General features: G+C 34.5%; 1 protein-coding gene across 4 annotated transcripts; it reads right to left on the bottom strand.

The window, feature by feature from the left end:
* Positions 1 to 5,058: 5,058 nt before the first annotated feature.
* LOC107489014 (uncharacterized) lies at positions 5,059 to 9,010 on the bottom strand. Of its 4 annotated transcripts, none has more exons than XM_052261347.1 (4): positions 8,260 to 9,010; positions 5,742 to 5,889; positions 5,409 to 5,647; positions 5,059 to 5,327 (listed from the first exon to the last, which is right to left on the bottom strand). In XM_052261347.1, the coding sequence occupies exons 2-4, from the start codon at positions 5,860 to 5,862 to the stop codon at positions 5,145 to 5,147; spliced, it is 543 nt and encodes a 180-aa protein (XP_052117307.1). In that variant the 5' UTR covers positions 5,863 to 5,889; positions 8,260 to 9,010; the 3' UTR covers positions 5,059 to 5,144. The 4 variants fall into 4 exon arrangements, with proteins under 4 accessions (XP_052117307.1, XP_052117308.1, XP_015965281.1 ...); XM_052261348.1 differs by lacking the exon at positions 8,260 to 9,010 and adding an exon at positions 6,054 to 6,199 and having other exon boundaries at positions 5,742 to 5,797; XM_016109795.3 differs by lacking the exon at positions 8,260 to 9,010 and adding an exon at positions 5,984 to 6,097.
* Between the last annotated feature and the right edge of the window lie 8,587 nt (positions 9,011 to 17,597).

Genomic DNA, 17,597 nt, shown 5'->3' with positions numbered 1-17,597 from the left:
ATTTGGAAAAACTCTTTATTTGAACAACAACTTAAAAAAATATTATACTGAATTTCTAATTGTTTGTATTCAACGGGATACGTGACATATAATCCCCTTATTTTTTGGTAATTAGGATTCTTTTGGCATAGAAACTAGAAATTGATCATCACCCTCTAATTGGAATTAATTGACCAAGGAATTGGCAGTTAATGAATTTTAGAGGAGACTAGGAAGGTCTAAGGAATTAGGATCTAGTCACATAGTTTGCCATGAAATCAAATCTTACATGATTAAAATAGTTAGTAAGAAAAATAAATCCAAAAAAATAGATAACTCTAAAACCTTAACTATATTCTCAATATTTTATTCTCAACTTATTTATCTGCCTGTCTTTAATATTTCAAATTTACTGTTAATGCTTTTGAACTTCCAACACTATTTTCTATTTGTCTAACTAATCCTATCAAACGCTATTGTTGCTTAGTCCATCAATCCTCGTGGGATCGACCCTTACTCACGTAAGGTATTACTTGGTATGACCCGGTGCACTTGCCGGTTAGTAGTGTGGGTTGTAAAATACCGCACCAAGCAACGCGCTATATGACTCAAGTACAGTATCAAATGAGTAAGAGCTGCTGCATCAATGCTCGGGTGAAATGTTAAACGAGTAAGGTGAAGGATTACCATGTTGTTCATAACACACAGCGGAAGTAATAAAGTAATCCTAAAGATCTATTTTGTCCTTAAACTTTATTCCAATAATAAACAACATATAGATCAGATCTTGATTCCTTTAGACGCTTTAGTAAAAACTTTATTCTTCGATTGTACGAAGACTCTATGTGTATCCACACCGAGACCAATCTTTGCTGTCAATTCCTTGACCAATGGACATCTGATCTAAATTGAGAAACCTCTTGCAACTCTTTGCACACCATAAAATTCTTCTCTAAAAATTAGGCTCATATACATTTATATGCGTAGAGGTAAAGGAATAAAACCCTTGTGTTTTATTCTCATCACCGTCACATTCCTCTACTCTTAACATACATATATATAGTATGAGATTTGTTACTAATTTAAATTTGAATCTCAATTCAAATTTAAATTATATCTTAAAATTCAAAATCTGAATCCTTCAAATTGATGAATCATATCATAACTCAATTCGAAACAGAATCGATTTGGATCTCATCCAAATTTATAATTCAAATTCAGAAATAGAATAACTAATTATTCTCAAATCTCATTTAATATTCTCAATTATCATATTATTATTATATTCTTGGTGCTAGCAAAGAATATAATAATATTCTATTTGAATTAATATAATTATTTATTCGATCAAATTAAAATAATAATTAAATAATTCTACAGCAAAGATTAGAACACTCGTTAGTGTGTGACCCATAGGTTCAATACTAATCGGGTAGTAAATTAGTCATACTAAATTTACTAATCAAGGTTAGTGTCTAGCAACACTCCTCAACAACCCGATAGTATGAAGTAATATATTTTTACTAAGAATATTAAAAGAACAAAGTATAATTCCTTCCATCTTTCCAGCTCTTGGTTAACCTTTAGAGTATGGTTTAATTGTCAAACTCTAACTTGTTACCATTATTATAATGAACTGTAAATGACCTAAGAAACTCATTTCTTCGTTCATTCAATCTTCTTGGCCAAGATTTTATTCATCTCAGTCATTATAATCATAGAGCTCAAACTCTTTACCGAGAGTTGACGGATTCCTTATTGACTAATCATTAATTCTACAAGTATTTAAATTATACCCAATATCCGTTCAACTAGCATCCTAGGGTATTAGGTGTCCGGAATCAAAGTATAATAAATACATTGTCAATTACTATGACAGTCGCAGGTCAAAGGAAACTCTCTTACTATGATCATCTTGAGAATATCCTATTGACAAATATTATATATTGATATTTTCGGATTATTAATGTCCTTTTTAATAATCTTATGACTAAAAACAATTTAGATTAAATTATAAAAAATTTATCTATCAATATTATGATCACTATCACAATGATAAATCTCCAAATTTAATCAAGAACCTTATTATATTAACATTTTAATATAATAACAATAACAAATTTTTTGACGCATAATTGATTGGATTGTGGTCATACTACTTATTCCCAACATAAGGATGATCGCGTTTTCGTGAACGAATGAGGGTAAATAAGTTATTTCACAAAGAAATAAGAAAAGGTAAAAGTCGAAACGAAAGAAAGTTGATATTTTGGACATGGAATATAGGCACTCTAACAGAAAAATCTATAGAGGTGATGGATATCATGACAAGGAGGAAGATTAGTATCATGTGTCTACAAGAAATAAAATAGGTCGACGTGAAGATTCCGTAGAGATTTTTTTTTTGCTAGGCTCTTATGTCAACACACCCTCGTTCACACCACCACCTCCGCCATTTCTTATATGCAATGTGTTGCGAATTGGATTGATGATCTTGATCATATCTCTAAGGAAAGAGGATATACTCTCCAATTCTTGGAAGATACGCGTTGCGAATTGGCTGCGTCTATACTTCTAATCGCAAAATTTGGTTAGTATTGCAAGATGAAGTTGGTGTGCCATTCCTACGACCCTAGTTTCAAAAATTCTAGTCCCTTAGCGTTCCGGGGCGAGAGTGGAGGACACCTTACGCACAAGCCAATTCTACGAAATCAGAATTGAATAATTTTTTTGAATAAATTAGTGTTTAACAAAAACAATTATGATGCTGATTTTTTAATAATACTATTTTTTAGAAAAATAAATAATTAATTTATCACTTGTTTAAAAATGATTAAAGATTAATTTATCTTTTATTTTATGAGAGATGAAAGGTGAAGAACTAATTATTATTTTAGAATGAATATTATAATATTATACAATGTCAAGAATTTACAGAAAACAAAAAAGGATTAGAGACTAATATATGTTGTAAAAAAAAATCTATTTATGTGGTTATAGTTCAAACTTAGAACATTTGTAGCGGTACAGCAATTATACATTGTATATTTCACAAAAAACAAATAACTTAGTACAGTCATAATTAACCTAAGTATTATGGGATTTTTTATTTTTATAAATTAAATAAATATAATAATTACTAAAATAAATAATTTTAAAAATATTTATCGAGATAAATATTTTTCTTTTATCTTATTTACACCGTAAATAAGATAATTTTGCATGTATTTTATTTACAGTGTAAATGAGATAAGACAGATGTATGCTATATGTGTTTATCTTGTTTACTGTGTAAACAAGATATATATAATTTTTTAAAAAAAAATTAAAAATAGTAAAAAAATATTAATAATATCAATAATTCAAATTTTTACCATGCAATTAGTACATTAAAAAATTGGTAGAAGAGATTAAAATAGATATGTTTGATAAATTTTAATCCATTTTAAATGATAGAAATTAATACGTTTATTTGAAAACTATTTTTAACTACCCATTCTTATTTATACGTGGTTTATTTAATGGGTAGTAACTACCTATTTCTAGTTACCCATTACCATTTACACGTGATTTATTTAATTGGCAGTAATTCACCTACTTTTTTTTATTTGTTGTATGAGAATACATGAGTCATTAAATAAATCACGTGTATTTAAATTATATTTTAAATTTTTAAACCATGGATAGTTAGAAAAGAGGTAACCGTGTTAATAGTGGGTAATTAGTGCTTATTAAATAAATCACGTATAAATGATAATGGATAACTAGTAATAGATAATTACTGCCCATTAAATACATCAGGTGTAAATAGTAATGGACAGTTACAAATGGTTTTAAGTAAACGTGTTAATTCATATCATTTAAAAAAATATATATCATCATGTTTACTAAAATATTTTTATCATTAATTAATAAATGAAAAAAATATTGTTTTATGAGAGGTGTAAATTTAAATATTAATTATCAAATTTAAATAGAACTTATGCTTTTTTATAAATATATATAATGAAGGATGATTCACAAAAGTACTGTACTAAAAAGGACAACGTGACTATAATAGTAGTTGAACTCAACAAGCATGACTTTGTAAAATATTTACAACCATAAAAGATACTAATTTAACAAATTGATATACATTAATAAAAAGAGTAACCGATATTTAAAAAATATTTGAGGGCAATGGCATCCCATTACCTCAAAGTTGATTTTAAAAAAAAAAAAACAAATTTTCATAATAATAAATAAATAAATAAATAAAGGTCTATCCAATTTTTAATCCACTCGTCTTAATAAAAATATTTCTAATCCATTATCTAATAACAAATTACTTTTTCTTTTAGCCAAAGATTGAAAGACTCGAATCCACAATCTCTTAAATGAGTATGAAAAAATTATATTATTTAAGCTATAACTCATTAACCAATAACAAATTACTTTACATGCAAAAAAATTATTCATGTTTCATTCAGAATAAAATATATAAATAAATAAAGTTTACTCATATTCTTGTATTCTAATATTGGACTGAAATACTAGTTTTTGGTGGCCAACATCAAATTGTAAAAGGCCTGCAATTAACCCAACATGAAGCCCCCATGCCATAGAGGACTAATCCAAGATGCGTGTAGTAACTCCCACACCTTTATCTTATTCACTCTGTAACGATACTCATCAAACAAGGTTCAATGTCGCACTTGTTAGACTGACCTGACAAGCCCTGCAACGCCTCTGACATCATTGCTTCGGCTCAACTAACTACTGAATACGTGTCTAATTTTCATTGCCTAAAATAAAATGTCTGTAAATCTGTATCAATTTAACTCTATACCATATAATTGACCTTTAAAATTTTACCTATCCCATGCTAAGATACTAGTAATTGCCCTGTAGCCAATAATTTATCTGCATCGATCTCATTCCATTCATCAACTTTATTGATTTGAAAAGCTAGCCAAAGGCCTCTTGACATCTGATCTACTATTAAAATCGCAAATCAACACACTGGTTTTGGGAAATAATAAAGAACACATAGCAACGCATGCACCGATGCAACTTTAATTTAAACCACTATAAAAAATAAGCACTGAATGAAAACGGTAGTTTATTGATAACCATAGTCTGTAAAACCACTATAAATTGTCATTAGCAACATAATCCTGCTCCTGTCACTGTCGTGCATCAGGACGCTCAGAATACAGTGCTTCCAATTCATCCAACAATTTGCGGCATTCTGGAGAACTCATTGGAGTAAGAGGCCGATAGCGCCTAATATAAATCTCCGGCTCAGTCTCCGACTGTAGGCCGTAATACTCCTCCTCCTCTTCTAGTTCTATATGAGGGCTTTCAGACTGCAATGGTGGTAGTATATATAGTTAGCGATAAACACGATATGGTAGAGGGGAAAAAATTATGAGGCTTCAAAATCAAACCTCGTCACTAAGCAGTTCAGCTTCACTCAAAGGGGAAAAATTTGACAGACACTTAGAATGATCGTGAAGCATTCCTAGTTCCTCAAAGACATCAAAGTCAAGAGGAGGCGGCTCAACCACGGAGTTTGAAATGTCAGAAAGGGCCTTCCTTCTAGCGGTGACAGATTTCTCAGAATGTCCATTGATAGAGACATCAAGGGCTTTCTTTCCACATTTCTTCGCCTTCCCGGAAACTGCACCTGCATGCCACCATCAAGGATTAGCCTACAAACGTTAAACACCAATAGAGATTGTGATACAACATTCTGGAAACCAGTGGAACAATAACAGTACCCTTCAGGTTCCGTTCTTGAATCAACAGAGACATGAAGAGCTTTCTTTCCACCAGCCTGATTAATGGGCTTTCCTGCATTGGATAGATCACCAAGTGGTTTTCTTCCACCACCAGCCCCATATTTCTTGCCCTTTCCGGAAACTGCACCTGCATGCCACCATCAAGGACCAGCCTACAAACGTTAAACACCAATAGAGATTGTGATGCAACATTCTTGGAACCAGTGAAACAATAACTATACCCTTCAGGTTCCGTTCTTGAACCAGCAATCTTGAATCAACAGAGACATCAAGAGCTTTCTTTCCAACAGCCTGATTAATGGGCTTTCCTGCCATCTATGTTTCTATAATTCCTCAAGCGTCAGAGGATTTGTACTTTGAATTTTTCTGAGGTAGGGAGAAGATCAGACTTGATAGCCACGGGAGAGGATCAGCGACGACGATGGGAGACCTTCAGCGACGGTGGTTCACGGGAACGACTTCGGCAACGGCGAAGCTTGCACGGGAGCCTTTGAGATTTCACTTCAGCAACAGAGGATTTGAACTTTGAATTTGCACGGAAAATAGAAATTTGGGGCTAGCGTTAGTATTACATCACTTAAAGGATTATAATCTCATCTAAATATAAACTAAATAAATATTTAAATATCAAAGACAAATATTAAAAATTATTACAATTTCTTTAGGCAACTAAAAAATTTTTTTTACCAACTCTTGCCAATTTTTGTTAGATTGGATTTCAAAATCCATAAAAGAAAAATGCTTTATTTACTCAAATTTACTATAATTTAGAATAATATTTTACCATTTTTTAATAGAAAATTTTTAATTGGATCGGTGTCTTTTTTTTATGGTGGTATCTTTTTTTTTTAAAAGTGTCTTTGTGGTTGTATCTCCTAAATGTGTCTCTTTATGCATGTGTCTTTTAATAAAAGTGTATTTGATCGAATTAAGAAAGTAGAAACAAGATACAAAAAATGCGCTGCAGTAGACGGCGGCATGCAGATCGCGAGGGGAGGGTGCCGCAGTGGTCCTTTAGAGAAAAAAATTGCGCTTGCAAAGTACGCGTTACGGCGACAAAGATTGGTTGCAGAGGGCACCGGCACTATCCAGAGGATTATCGGGGTGGAGGCCGCGGCGGCAGTATAGACGCGAACTACTGCACGCATTTCGAGTAGTGCAACTAACTGCGCGACGCAGCAGCGGCAGCTCCACAGGAAGGGGGTTCTGTGTGGTGGTGAAGACAACAGTGGCGAAGAATGAACGACACGATGACAAGACGACAGTATATCAAACGCTCTGCCAGGCATTCCGATGAGAGCTCAAGTTCGAGGACACTATTGATGACCGGAGAAAGTAATAGAGGATTGGAGGTAGCCTGACTCTTGTTGCTTCACGTTGCAAACACTCCCAGGGGTTGCAATCCTAATTTTCAAATTTTTAATTAATTGATATCAATACCTTCCTAATTTCAATTTAAAAATAACAAATAAGACAATAGTTTGTAGATTCATTCTTGGTTCACTATACTTTTTCAATTTATTATTAATCATCAAAATCAAAAGATAAAAAAGCATATTCAAGAACTTTTAACTACTTTATTGGATCACACACTCTAAAATGATTATTCATTCAGCATTCTCAAAATTTCTTTTATCTTTGTTAGGAGCTATTTTTTAATTAAATAATCAAAACACAATACAGAGAATACAAATTAAGCTGCACAAAGCTTAAGAATCAAGGTTGCGAGAAACCAGACCAATCAATAAATTGATAAAATTACTGGTTTAATAGTTTACTGATTCGACCGGGTTCAACCGGTTTAATTAAATATTAAATAAAATTCTTAAAAATTTTATATATAATTTTAAATATATAAATTCAATAATTTTTAACATAATAAAATTTAAAATTTCACAAAATAAATTATTCATAATTTAATATTAGAAGTTGACAAATAATTTTAAATATCAAAATTCATAACTAAAAACAACCAAAATGCACATAATGACAAAAATATAATGTTCTATTATCAAAAAAAATATTAACAAATAAGTTTTCAATTAATCAAAGACACAACTCATTAATAATAATAATAATAATAATAATAATAATAATAATAATAGAAAAGCTTAACCCAACAACAAAGGAAAAGAAAATACTACTCTACTATGTAAATGGTTTGGATTTTGGAACCTTTAATATTATTTTCGTATTGACTTTATGCAGATGACTTTAATATGTGTTTCTAAAAAATAGGCCCAGCCATCGATGCAAAAATATCACTTACTTTTGAATTTTATGAAACTAGAATCGATAAAGGTGCAAAATAGAACTAATCACAGGAGCATTTAATCATTAGAACAACCTAATCATGTTACAACAAGAAGATTAACAAGTTATTTTCAGTCACATCAAACATATAGTAACAAAACAAGGAAAAAAAAAGGCACAATTAGCAAAAATACATAAGAAAATGATCTCTATGATGAGTGAGTGAGTCACAGAGGTATGGTACCTTTGTGGATGTTGGCAAGTGAATGGGTGCGGTGGCTAGGTAAGGCTTTTTGTGCTGTCGTATATATGGATTGAAAACACTCTTCAAGGGGAGTATGGCGACGACAGAGGGAACGGTGGCACCGGTGAACAAAGAGAGAGAAAGCTCGAACAGAGGAGACGACGATGGCCACAAAACTTCCACATGACAGCAAGAGAGCTTCTTACAACAGCAACACAACTTCTAAGGACGGTGACAAAGCTTTTTACGATGGCGACACAGCTCCTGCGATGGCGATGGAGCTTCCACACGCGATGTCTATACCCAGCAAAGAAGAGTTCGACAACGACAACGAAGCGAGGCTGCGGGGCTGTGGGGGCTGCAATGTCTGGGGGGCTAGAGGGCTAGGATTCTTTGTTCTTTCAATTTCAAAATTTCACTTCATTTTCAGAGAGGAGAGGAGTAGGACTTGGGTACGTTGGGAATTTAGGGTTTTCTTTTTTTTAATTTTTTTTTAGGAATGTAAAACAACGTCGTTTGAAGAGGGTTCACCGAACCGAAATTCCTTTAAAAAACTAGCCAGTTTTGGCGGTTCACCGATTAACCACTGGTTCTTTGATCGGTTTTTTATCAGGTGGTTTATGAGACTAACCGAACTGATCTAGTGATCGATTTTCGGTTAATCTGGTTGATCTGACTAATATGGTTCAGTTTTCAAAACTATGATAAGAATACAAAAGCAGCAGCACAAAACATTAAGTTTCACAAAGCATAAGAATGGAAAAATAGCATGAAAAATAGTAACAAATAGCAATGTAAAAAAAATAGCAACAATCAAGAACAATAAGAACAAAAAGAGCAGTGAACAAACATCAACAATCAGAAAGCATCAAGAACAAACAGCAACAATCAGCAACAACAATAAACACAACACTGAATAATTCAATAAAAAAATACAACATTTGAACAACAAGAATAGTTCCATAAATACTGTAAAACAAAATTATATAAATTACTCATAACAGAAAAACATAAGAAAATCATTACTCATAACAAGAACAGTTCAATAATGTTCATTACTCATCATGAGTAATAAAACTCATTTTGAAATTAAATCATTGATCATGAACGAACAAACTAAATTATATTGATTAAAAAAACCTAAGAAAACTCAAAACAAAGATCTGTTAGACATTACTTACAAAAATAATAATGAACAAACAGAGATTCAGGATTTCAGAGCAGTGATTGAGGGAGAAGAAGCAAGAAAGCCGAGGATGATTAGTAGATGGACGGAGGACGAATGACGATGGAGGAGGGGAGACGACGGCCAAATTGGAGATATGACAAGACGCGAAAAAGCTTTTGAATAAGCAGAGAAGGGCTGGAGCGCATTAGAACAGAGCTGACACTGAGGAACGATCGACGACAAAGGCAGGACCGACGACGGTGGAATAGAGAAGCGGCTGCGCGACGGAGGAATGACTGACGACACGAGACGATTTGCGGAGGCTTCAAGCAACGGAGGAGACGACTGTAGCGGGGAAGGAGGCTTTGAGCAGTTGCAATGACGACGGTGCACGTTGGTGGCTAGACGGTGTAATGATTCAATTTCTAGCACGTGATGATCACACTAAAAACTGAGTGTTACTAACTTGTTCCCTAAATAAGTATTACTTAATATTAAGCCTGTAACTGAGTTAGCGCGTAATCAATATACTTTTTTTTTAAAACAAAAGGTGCGTATCACTAAATTCAGCCTATACCAACGATAATAAGTAAGTAAATGCATAACAAGCAAAAATAAACATAATAATATACCTTATATACAGAAAAGTAATACAAAATGAAACCATTCAGTGTACCATCTCATACAGCTTAGGTTTATATATATATATAACACTCTGGCCCAGTCCATTGAGAAAACTCCTAAACTGGTACCCGAACTAACCTAGCGAAGCTATACAATCCCTAATCTCTCGGTAGATCTAACCAAAAATGAGAAACTAAACATAAAAGTCTATGCTAAGCTGGAAATGTCGTCCAGAACATGTTGCCCCTCATAGCCAATTTGAATGCAAATAATATGTTTGTCCATGAAGCTCATCTCATACCAGTCATAGTTCATGAAGAACATCAACATCAACGACAACAACCACCTACATTATCCTCTAAATCGCTAGAACCGGCTCCGCCAGCTACAGCTCTACTCCTAAATAAGCCCCATTCAATACCACCACAACTCGAAAGGATTGCAGCAGTATCAAATGAAGACACCAGCACTAATAATCTGGTGCTCCCAATGCGTGCTTTACTCGTGATTGCAACTTCCATATTAGTCCTTGGTGTCGCGACATGTTGGACCTAAATTCAACTAGTACGTGCTCATGGAAAGTGTCCAATATTAATGAGATATTGCTCCTAAGTCTATGCCTTACAAATCATTCTAAAGAAGTAGTTTTTTTCTTTCTGGCATTTAGTGTTTTATAATTAATCTATTAACTTCTATAAAGTGTGTTTTAGTCACCTAGGCATTGTACTGGTACTACTTATGGTAGATGTCTTCTTTCGGTCTATATCATTTTCTAAACCAAATTAGTCGATCTATTTTATTGTCAATGGAACCTGGAACTAAACTTGGTTTACTTGTATTTAATCGATAGTGCACCATTAACCTTATGACACCGCAGACAGCTTTTTAAAAAAAAAAAGAACCAAAAGACTACTGCTAGTGAGATTCCCTTGAAAATAAAATCTCTCAATCAATGAGCTCCATCAATACAACTGACAAAACACCTAACCCTATATAATCAGCTACAATTTTATTCACATGAGTGAAATCAAATGTCGTTCTATAGCCTAAACATTATAATTAAACGGTTAAACAATTCTAACAACAATATATAACATGATTGAAGAAAAAAGAGCATCACACAAATCTCCCACCAGGGTAAAGTCTCGCTATAACAACACTCGCAAAGCATTCTAAACAAACTCGCTACAAATTAACTTCATCAAACAATCACATTAAAACTTAAGGCAACCAAACTTAATCAAACATTAACATCATCAATCATTACAGCTTAACATCATAAAATTAAACATAATTCAAGGAGAATTGCCTCCGATGTGGGCATTAGCAAGGTTCTGGTAACTAGCTTTAAACCTTTCATACGATTCTTTTCAAAAATGAACCTTTGCTCGAAGTGCATTGTTGGTGTCATGAAGAAGCTTCACTTTTTCATAGTTAAAGTTGCAAATTTTCTTACCGATTATCTCAAAGACGTAACCAAGTATCTCCAGTGCTGCATCTTCCTGTGTCGCTTTCTCATTGAGACAAAAATAACCAGTCGTATCCAACTCTACTTCAAACAGGTCACCCGGAAGAACCACCGTGAAGCCAAAGTACGGACCCGAGTCCTCTAGGTATCCCATTCTCGTGGCAAAATTTTACAAGCTAATCCTCCATATCATTTACGATAGCAAAATCTAGTTAATCTCCTCTTGGGAAATTACGGGTAGCCCTACATAGCCACAGAAAAAGAATTAAACAAACAGAAGAATATACCTCACAAAGCGAACCTTAGATAAATTAGGCATAGAAAAGCTTTCTGTAAATGAAAATTCCAAAGACCCTTCTAAAAATTGATTTTGGACAAGACTGTGACACTGACTTACATGACACAACTGGATGTCGCCAGCAACCTCCTAGAGACACACCTCCTTCACTGGGTGGTCTAACCAGCTCACCCTTCGCTGCATTCTCTACCTGAATGCTTGACATTTTGGAATTGAATGCAACAGGGTTTGGTCGTAGCTATTGGATTCGTGGAACTCGGGAAAGGTATACGACACAACTTTCTCTTGGCATCCTCCCAACTACAGTACACACAAGGGTTTTTCCCCTTTGTAACTGTAAAGAAGAGGAATCGCTTCATATGCTCGTCCATCGTATATGATATATTCCCAAATTCACTATAGTGCATTACTAAGTGTTTTCTTAAAATGGGTTACCAAAGATTGTGTTAAATACCAATTATAGTGCATCATTAAAGAAAAAAAAAATATATAATATGAAAAAATAAGACAAAAAATAAAACATTAAAACCACACAATTTTGGCTTCAACTATTTTCCATAATTATTATTTTTATTTTATTATACACCCTTAACAGTGAACAAAACAACATGGGTTAAACCCTAAAATGGTCCTTGAGATTGGCGTCGTGCCCTAAAATCGTCCCTGAGATTTCAATTGCACTAATTACATCCCTGAGATTGACAAAAATGCACCAATTTAATCCCTGACTCATTTTCCATTAACAGCGTAATGACATGAATTGATGATGTGTTATGTTAGTGACAAATGTCACTCCATGATTTGACTACATGTAATGGTATGATGATGTGTTGACTAGTGACACTTGGCATGCTGACGTGGATGGTTGCGCCACGTGTCACAATGCTATTTGGCCACATGTCTGTTTGTGCCATGTGTCGCAACAGTATTCGTCCACATGTCATCCATTATGTCATAATTGTAGATGCACCAAATTAGTCCCTCACTTTGCGTTAAGTGACTCAGTTTAATCCCTAAAATTGAATGTCGTACACCAAACTAGTCCCTTCACTAGTTTTTTCTCCTTTTTCTAGAAATTCAAAATTATCAATATCTTTGAATCCATTAATTTCAATTCTATTTTTTCACATATTATTTAAGTACAAGTCTTTTATAACAATAAAATAACACCAAACTTAGATTTTTAGATCAAAACAAAGAAAACAAACAAGAAAACTTTGAATGTCAAGATGAACACCAAGAACACTTTGAAGATCAAGATGAACACCAAGAACAAATTTTGGAAATTTTTAGGAAAAGAAAAACGCAAAGGACACCAAACTTAAAAAATTTTTATACTTGGGACACTTATAATTTGAAAATGCACAAGAAAAATAAGGAAAGACACAAAACAAGAAAAATTAAATATCAAACAAGAGACACAAAACTTGAAAATATGAAGAACAAAAAGAGCATACAATTGACACCAAACTTAAAACATGAAACTAAACTCAAAGAAAAATTAAAGATTAATAAAGAAAAATGAGATTTTTGAAAGATTTTTAAAAAGAAAAATAAAAGACTCAAACTTAGTGATTCTAAACCAACAAAAATAAATTATTCCTAATCTAAGCAACAAGATGAACCGTCAGTTGTCCAAACTCGAACAATCCCCGGTAGCGGCGCCAAAAACTTGGTGTACGGAATTGTGATTTACATTTTTCACAACTTCAGTGCCACTAACCAGCAAGTGCACTGGGTCGTCCAAGTAATACCTTACGTGAGTAAGGGTCGATCCCACGGAGATTGTCGGCTTGAAGCAAGCTATGGTTATCTTGTAACTCTTAGTCAGGATATCAATAATAATTCTTAGTTTTATTTGTAAAAAGTAAAAGAACATGAAATAAGTAATACTTGTTATGCAGTAATGGAGAACATGTTGAGGTTTCGGAGATGCTCTACCCTCTGAGTTTCTGCTTTCCTACTGCCTTCTTCTTCAAACATGCCTGGCTCCTTCTACGGCAAGCTTTATGTTGGTGGATCACCGTTGTCAATGGCTACCATCCGTCCTCTCAGTGAAAACATATCTGCTACAGTTTTCCGCATGGCTAATCATCTGTCGGTTCTCACTTGTGTTGGAATAAGATTCATTGATCTTTTTGCACACTGTCACTGCGCCCAACAGTTGCGAGTTTGAAGCTCGTCACAGTCATCCCTTCCTAGATCCTATTCGGAATACCACAGACAAGGTTTAGACTTTTTAGATCTCAGAAATGCCGCCAATTGATTCTAGCCTCTACCACGAAGATTCTGGTCTCACGGATTCGAATGCTCTGTTGTCAGGAGAGGTCATCAAACTCGTGAGTCAGGAGTCCAAGAGATACACACTCAAGCTGTCGCCCAATGACTACGTTGAGCTCAGATAGAATGGAAGTAGTTGTCAGGCACGCATTTATAACTTTGGAAATGATGATGAGTGTCATGAATCATCATATTCACCATGGTGAAGTACGAGTGAATATTTTAGAACAGAAACAAGCGTGATTGAATAGAAACAGTAGTAATTGCATTAAGTCATCGAGGCACAGCAGAGCTCCTCACCCCTAACCATGGGATTTAGAGACTCATGCCATCAAAGATACACTAAGGTTTGTCAAAAATGTCATTTTTGTCCAAAGTAAATCTCTAAAAGTAGTTTTTATACTAAACTAGTAACCTAAGTTTACAGAGAATGAGTAACTAGGTGCAGATAGTGCAGAAATCCACTTTCGGAGCCCACTTGGTGTGTGTTTGGGCTGAGCTTCATAGCTTTCACGTGCACAGGACGTTCTTGGAGTCTAGACGCCAGTTTTGGTGCTAGTTTGGGCGTTTAACTCCAGCTTTGATGCCAGTTCGGGCGTTTTACGCCAGAAAAGGGTCTTTGGTGGGCATTTTGACACCAGTTTGGGCCATCAAATCTCGGGCAAAGTATAAACTATTATACATTGCTGGAAAGCCCAAGATGTCTACTTTCCAACGCAATTGAGAGCGCGCCAATTGGGTTTTTGTAACTCCAGAAAATCCACTTCGAGTGCAGGGAGGTCAGAATCCAACAGCATCTTCAGTCCTTTCTTAGCCTCTGAATCAGATTTTTGCTCAGGTCCCTCAATTTCAGCCAGAAAATTCCTGAAATCAAAGAAAAACACACAAACTCATATTAAAGTCCAAAAATGTGATTTTTGCATAAAAATTAATAAAAATATAATAAAAAGTGAGTAAAACATGCTAAAAAACTATGTGAAAATACTACCAAAAAGTGTATAATTTATCCGCTCATCACAACACCAAACTTAAACTGTTGCTTTTCTCCAAGCAACTAGACAAATAAAATAGGATAAAAAGAAGAAGGATATGGTGCAATAACATCTCAGAGTCTTTAATGAAGCTCAAATTCAAATTACATGAGCGGGGCTTATAGCTTTTTGCTTCTGAATAGTTTTGGCATCTCAATTTATCCTTTGAAGTTCAGAATGATTGGCATCCATAAGAACTCTGAATTTAGATAGTGTCATTGATCCTCCTAGTTAAGTATGTTGATTCTTAAATACAGCTACTTATGAGTCTTGGCTATGACCCTAAGCATCTTGTTTTCCAGTATTACCATAAATACCACAGACACATAACTGAGTGAACCTTTTCAGATTGTGACTCAGCTTTGCTAGAGTCCCCAGTTAGAGGTGTTCAGAGTTCTTAATCACACTCTTTATACTTTGGATCACGACTTTAACCACTCAATCTCAAGCTTGTCACTTGGACCTTCATGCCACAAGTACATGGTTAGGGATAGCTTGATTTAGCCGCTTAGGCCAGGATTTTATTTCCTTGGGCCCTCCTATCCACTGATACTCAAAGCCTTGGATCCATTTCACCCTTGCCTTTTAGTTTAAAGGGTTACTGGCTTTTTCTGCTTGCTTTTTCTTTTTCTTTCTTTTCTTTTTTTTTCCACTAATTTTTCTTGCTTCAAGAATCAATTCTATGATTTTTCAGATTATCAATAACATTTCTCTTTGTTCATTATTCTTTCAAGAGCCAACAATTTTAACATTCATAAACTTCACTATAAAAAATATGCACTATTCAAGCATTCATTCAGAGAGCTAAAGTACTGCCACCACATATAAATAATTTGAATTTTTCTTATTTTGTACTTGAAATATTTGCACCCTTGCTCTTCTAAAAAAATCTGCTATGTTATTCATGTTTGATGATGATAAGAAAATTAAATTATACCCAAATTGATAAAAATAATACTAATGCTCATGCAATTATAATACTAATAATCATGCAATAATGCTTATGCAACTCTTAATATATGTCTCTAATGACAGAAGTTGTCATAGAGTTAGGGCTCAACAACCTTTATTTTGGGAGATAGGTGCTCTTTCAATCTATGGGACACCTGGTGCTTCAAAGGATAACCTCTGGCGCTTCAGCTTCTGTAGCTCATGCCCTTGCAGCTCTTGTTCCTTGAGTAATTTGCAAATCATGTTGTTTTGGTTCTGCTGCTCTTCTTTGAGTTGATCCATAGCTTCTTGCAGCTTGGTGACAAATGCTTCCAAGCGGCTCAATAGTCAAATTGAGGGATTTCTAGGAGAAGCTCATGCCCCCTCCTCTTGGTGGGGTTGTCTTGAGCTTGAGATCCATCCATTATCTTTTTAGTGATTGAGTGCTCAGTTGGGACGAACTCATCCACTCCCATATGTACCCCTGCATCTTTACATAACAAATAGATCAAGCTTGGGTAAGCCAATTTGGCCTCTATAGATTCCTTTTGTGCAATTGTGTACATTTCACAAGGAATTAGCTGATGAACCTCCACCTCTCTTCCCAATATAATACAGTGAATCATCACTACCCTTTTTACAGTAACTTCAGAATGGTTACTTGTGGGAAGTATAGAATGCCCAATGAAATCCAGCCAGCCCTTAGCAACTAGTTTGAGATCTCCCCTCTTTAGTTTGTTTGGGACACCTTTTGTGTTGGTTATCCACTTGGTTCCAGGGAGGCATATGTCCTCTAGAACTTGATTCAGCTTTTTATCTTTAGCCATTCTCCTATTAAAGAATTCTGGATCATCTTGCAGTTGAGGAAGTTTGAGGACTTCTCTTATTTTGTCCAGGTAAAAGTAAATAATCTTCCCCCTGACCATAGTCCGAAAGGTGTGGAAGGCAGCTCCCTCTATTCTTTGCTTATCTATTAGCCACAGATTTGCATGAATTCCTGGACCATGTTTCTTCCCACATTTATCTCAAGATTAGCTAGGATTTCCCAGCCTCTATTTCGAATCTGCTCTTGGATCTCTGGATATTCGTCTTATTTCAGATTGAATTTAATTTCTGGGATCACTGATCTTCTGCATGTGATTTTGAAGTAATGGTCTGCATGTTCTTTGGTGCAAAACCTCTCATGCATCCAAGGTTTTGGATTGTTCTCTTTCTTGCCTCTTGGAGTGCTTTGTTTTTCTTTGGGGGCCATGATCTTAGTGAGTTTTAGCTCAGTGATCACGGAAAAATATACCAAACTTAGAGGTTTGCTTGTCCTCAAGCAAAAGAAAGGAAAGAAGAGGGATAGAAGGAGAGAAGGATTCGAATGGTGAATGAATGGGGATGGCCGAATGGGATTTAAAAGGGGGGAAGGGTGGGTTTCGAAATTTTTTGAAAAAGATATGATTTTAAGATATGATTGGTAAAAGATAAACATGATATAAAAAAGATAGGATTTCAAATTATGAAAGATATGGAAAAGATATGGGGAAATTAAAT

This window comes from Arachis duranensis, chromosome 5 (assembly GCF_000817695.3).
Source record: "Arachis duranensis cultivar V14167 chromosome 5, aradu.V14167.gnm2.J7QH, whole genome shotgun sequence".
Taxonomy (NCBI): Eukaryota; Viridiplantae; Streptophyta; class Magnoliopsida; order Fabales; family Fabaceae; genus Arachis; species Arachis duranensis.
The sequence above is the reverse complement of the archived record's forward strand: the minus strand, read 5'-3'. Positions and strand labels throughout refer to the sequence as shown.